The sequence below is a fragment of the Mercurialis annua genome, linkage group LG8, assembly GCF_937616625.2.
Source record: "Mercurialis annua linkage group LG8, ddMerAnnu1.2, whole genome shotgun sequence".
In the NCBI taxonomy this organism is placed as follows: domain Eukaryota; kingdom Viridiplantae; phylum Streptophyta; class Magnoliopsida; order Malpighiales; family Euphorbiaceae; genus Mercurialis; species Mercurialis annua.
In genome coordinates, this window is record NC_065577.1 from 18,057,170 (window position 1) to 18,061,556 (window position 4,387).

The following is a 4,387-nucleotide window of genomic DNA, read 5'->3' on the forward strand; positions in this document are numbered from 1 at the left end:
TACTTTATTTCTTATGAAAAACATAAAATCATTTGAAGTCATTAACTGCTCCAAAATTGTCAATGAATCCGTCGGGGTCAGATTTTCATGTGTGCAAATGTGCTTTCTTCATTCCCAAGATTCACGACTTCGATCTAATCCATGATTTATACTCTTTATTGCTCAAAACGCTCCATAATCACTAAATAATCCTTGAAACACTAACACACACCATAAAGCATGAAAATACTAAATAATGTATGAATAATACGATAAAAGCGATTAAAGATGCGTAGAAACGACTCGAAATATAGGAGTAATTTTACTCCTATCACCTGGTGGCCGTATCATGCTACAATTTTCTTTTTGCCAAGTTTTATATATTAATCGGCTTGGTAGCCGAATTTTCACTTGCCTTTATCGCGGTATTATCGGTCTCAAACTTAGTCCGATACTCAATAATTTATTTTTCTTAAAAAAAAAAATTATTACATGTTTGAGAAAAACGGAGGACCCATTGAAAAAACTCAAAACTGCAAAAATAAAAGACCGAGATTACATTAATATGAACATCGGTTTTAAGAAACGTCGAACGTTCAACGTTTCAAATGAATATTTGTTGACTCAGGTCGTTCGGCGAATGGTTTGCAACGATCTTTACTCCTCGTCGGCTCCAAATAGACGTCGGTCAATATTATCCCAACAACTGGGGACGTATTTCTATAGGTATTGGCCGTTGATCGCCCTATCGTACTCCTCGCCGTCAATATTTGCCAGTACATACGCCCCATTAGTTAACTTGGTGGTTACAATGAATGGTCCTTCCCAATTCGGGCTCCATTTTCCCAGTCTCCTGTCTTTATGGCCGATAGGTAAGATAGCTTTCCACACCATGTCGCCTATAGCGAATGACTTGGGTTTTACACGTTTATTGTACGCACTTTCAACTCTTCTTTTCTGGGCTTCAAGGTTGTCCAACGCAGCCAGTCTATCCTCGTCGAGGTCCAAAGAGTCTATCACCATCTTGTCAAAGTAATCGTCCTTGGATAATTTACTCTGGTATAAACGACAAGTAGACGCAACGGTAAGTTCCATTGGCAGCATTGCAGCATACCCATAGACCATTCGGAATGGCGAAGTCCCGGTGGCCGACTTCTGGCTTGTTCTGTTCGCCCAAACTACCTCTGACAACAAGACATGCCATTGTCTTGGGTTTTCTTCAACCATTTTTTGACTATAAGCTTAATGGCTTTGTTTGTTGCCTCGGCCTGCCCGTTGGCTTGCGCATAATACGGCGTCGAGTGTATCATTTTTATCTTCATCTGAGAAGCCCACCAAACTATATCGCCTCCCGTGAACATCGTCCCCTGATCAGTGGTTATTGATTTGGGTAATCCGTGTCTGTGGACGATGTATTCTTTGAAGAATTTGATCACAGCCTCTTGCGTCGGCGATTTCAAGGGTTTGGCCTCAACCCATTTAGTGAAATAGCAAGTGGCGATGATAATGAAAGTATGGCCGTCTGACGAGTCAGGATATATCTTCCCTATAAGGTCGACCGCCCATCCTCTAAATGGCCATGGCTTGATAATAGAGTGTAGTTCCTCGGCCGGGACGTGTTGTATAGGCCCGACTTTCTGATAAGCTTCGCACCCCTTAGCATATCTTATGCAGTCCTGTTCCATCTTCGGCCAATAGAAGCCATATTTATGGATTAACCATCTTATTCTAGGGCCCGCCTGGTGAGCGCCGGCTATTCCTTCGTGCGCTTCGGCCATTTCTAACATTGCTTCCTTGGGCCCGATACATCTGAAAAGCAGCCCTTAAAAGGCCTTCTTATACAGATCGCCTGCCAAAACTACATAATTTAGTGCCAAGGTTCTCAACCTCCTATTTGTATGGTCTGGCTTCTCAAACCAATTTAAGACTTCAATTCTCCAATATTGGTTAACATCAAGTTGGTAGGCCGAAAATCTCCTTTCGTCGACGGTGATGCCCCCAGTATGAAGATTCGGCATGTATCTTTCTATTGTGTCTAAGTGGAGGTTCGTTTTGTACCCACTGCCGTGCTGGGCTAAATCATTCGCAACAACATTATCGGCTCTCTCTGTGTATTCCATCATTCTGTCCTGAAAGCCTTCGATGAGATGTTTTTCTTTATTGCAATACCTTACCAATAGTTCGGACTTACATTTGAACTCTCCGGTTACTTGTTTAATGACTAACAACGAATCGCCTCTGATGTTAATCGCCTTTGCCCCCAGCTCGGCCAGGATCTCAAGGCCGAATATTAGGGCTTCGTATTCTTCCTGATTATTGGTACACTCGAATTGGAGTTTGAATGATAGCTGGTACGATGCCCCCAGGGGCGAGACAATATGCACTCCGGCGCCTGCCCCCTTGCTAGTCCTGGATCCATCGAACCACATCTCCCATATAGCTATGTCGCAGCAACTAATTATTTCATCTGTAAGGGTAATACCAGGGTGGTCAGCCAAGAAATCTGCCAACACTTGTCCTTTTACTGCTCTTTGGGGAACATGCACTAATGTGAATCCGGACATCGCGATCGCCCATTTCCCAATCCAATTTCTCAGGTATGGTTTTGATAGGATATACTTAATGATATCGGTCTAGGATAGTACGTACACTACTACGAGCAGCATGTAGTATCGTAACTTGCAGCATGTGAAGTATAGGCACAGGCAGATTTTTCTATGTCGGTATAGCGAATTTCTGTGTCCGTTAGCCCTCGGCTCAGATAGTAGACTGCTCTTTCGACCCCATCATCTTCTTGGGCGAGCATACATCCCAGGGATTCGTGTGCAGCCGATAGATACAACAATAATTGTTTATTCGGCTTTGGGGGAGTCATAACCGGAGGTTTTGCCAAGTAATCTTTTAAATCATCGAACACCCTCTGTTGCTCGTCCGTCCATATCCAATCATCGGTCTCTTTTCCTCGCAGCAAAACACTCCAGCTGCGGAGTCGACCTGCTGTGTTTGCTATGAATCGCCTAAGGAAATTAATTTGACCGATGAGCCTCTGGAGCTGCTTCTTGGTTTTGGGTGGTTCAGCATTAATGATCGCCTTGGCTTTGTTCTTATCTATTTTTACTCCCCGCTGGTGAACCAAGAAACCCAAGAAGTTTCCAGCCGAAATGCTGAACGCGCATTTTAGGGGATTCATTTTCAACCCAATACATCGTATACGTTCAAAACCTTTCCGAAGATCGGCCAGATGGACTTCGCTGGTATTTGATTTGATCACCATGTCGTCGATGTAAAATTCAAGGAATCGGGTCCTCTGAACGTTTTGTTTATCGCTCTCTGATATGTTGCCCCCGCGTTCTTCAAGCCGAAAGGCATAACGATCCATTCGTACGCTCCAATCGGCCCAGGGCATCGAAAAGCTGTTTTAGAGATGTCCTCTTTGCTGATTGGTACTTGGTTGTACCCAGAATGTGCGTCGAGGAAACTGAGTATTGTGTGCCCTGCTGCCCTATCTATTAGCATATCGGCCACCGGCATCGGGTATTCGTCTTTAGGTGTGGCCAGGTTGAGGTTTCGAAAATCCACGCATACCCTTAGCTTTTCGTTTTTCTTAATCACTGGTACGATGTTAGAGAGCCATTCGGTGTACTGAGCTTCCCAAATAAACTTAGCATCTTCCAGACGCTTAATTTTGTCCTGGATGAGGGTATCCACTTCCCTGGACATTCGCCGGGGAGGTTGCCGAAATGGCCAAAATCCAATTTTCAAGGGGAGCTTATGTTCGGCGATATCAGGATCAAGACCCGGCATCTCATCGTACGACCAGACGAAACAGTCGCGAAACTCAATGAGTAAGGCGATCAGTTGTCCTTTTTAACCCTCGTCTAGTCCTGCGTTGACAAATATAGGCTTGGGCGATTCTTCTGTTCCCAAATTCACTTCGAGAAGGTCGTCTTGTACTTGGGCAGGGTCATCTTCCAATTTCCCTGTTGCTAATTGTATATCTCCAACTCGCAACGATCATATTGGGTCTTGATCTTGGTCCTCGTAGATGCATTCGGCTGATGTAATGTCATACAGCGAGGCCAACTGCCTGATCTTCTCTCTTAACTCCTTATGCCGTGATATCATCTCAAACTCTTAAGGATAGTGGATCGGCCTTTTCCCTCCAGGGTTACTAATACGGGTCGATATGAGTTAAATAGAAAACGAGGAACGCTTGTTTCCCCTTTCGAACTAAGGGATTGTATGTTGCGTACTTCCACGTCATATAATCGTGCTTGGAGCATGTTATGGTCTTCGCCGAAGGGATTGGGATCGCCCTGTACTACTTCGGCCTCACCGTCATCTCGCCATATGAAAAGCATCTGATGCATGGTCGACGGTATACACATATTGGAGTATATCCAATCTC

At 44.4% G+C, this 4,387-nt stretch overlaps 1 protein-coding gene across 1 annotated transcript; it reads right to left on the bottom strand.

The window, feature by feature from the left end:
• Positions 1–699: 699 nt before the first annotated feature.
• Positions 700–1,104, bottom strand: LOC126661721 (uncharacterized). The gene has a single exon (XM_050355583.1). The coding sequence runs from the start codon at positions 1,102–1,104 to the stop codon at positions 700–702; it is 405 nt and encodes a 134-aa protein (XP_050211540.1).
• Positions 1,105–4,387: the final 3,283 nt, after the last annotated feature.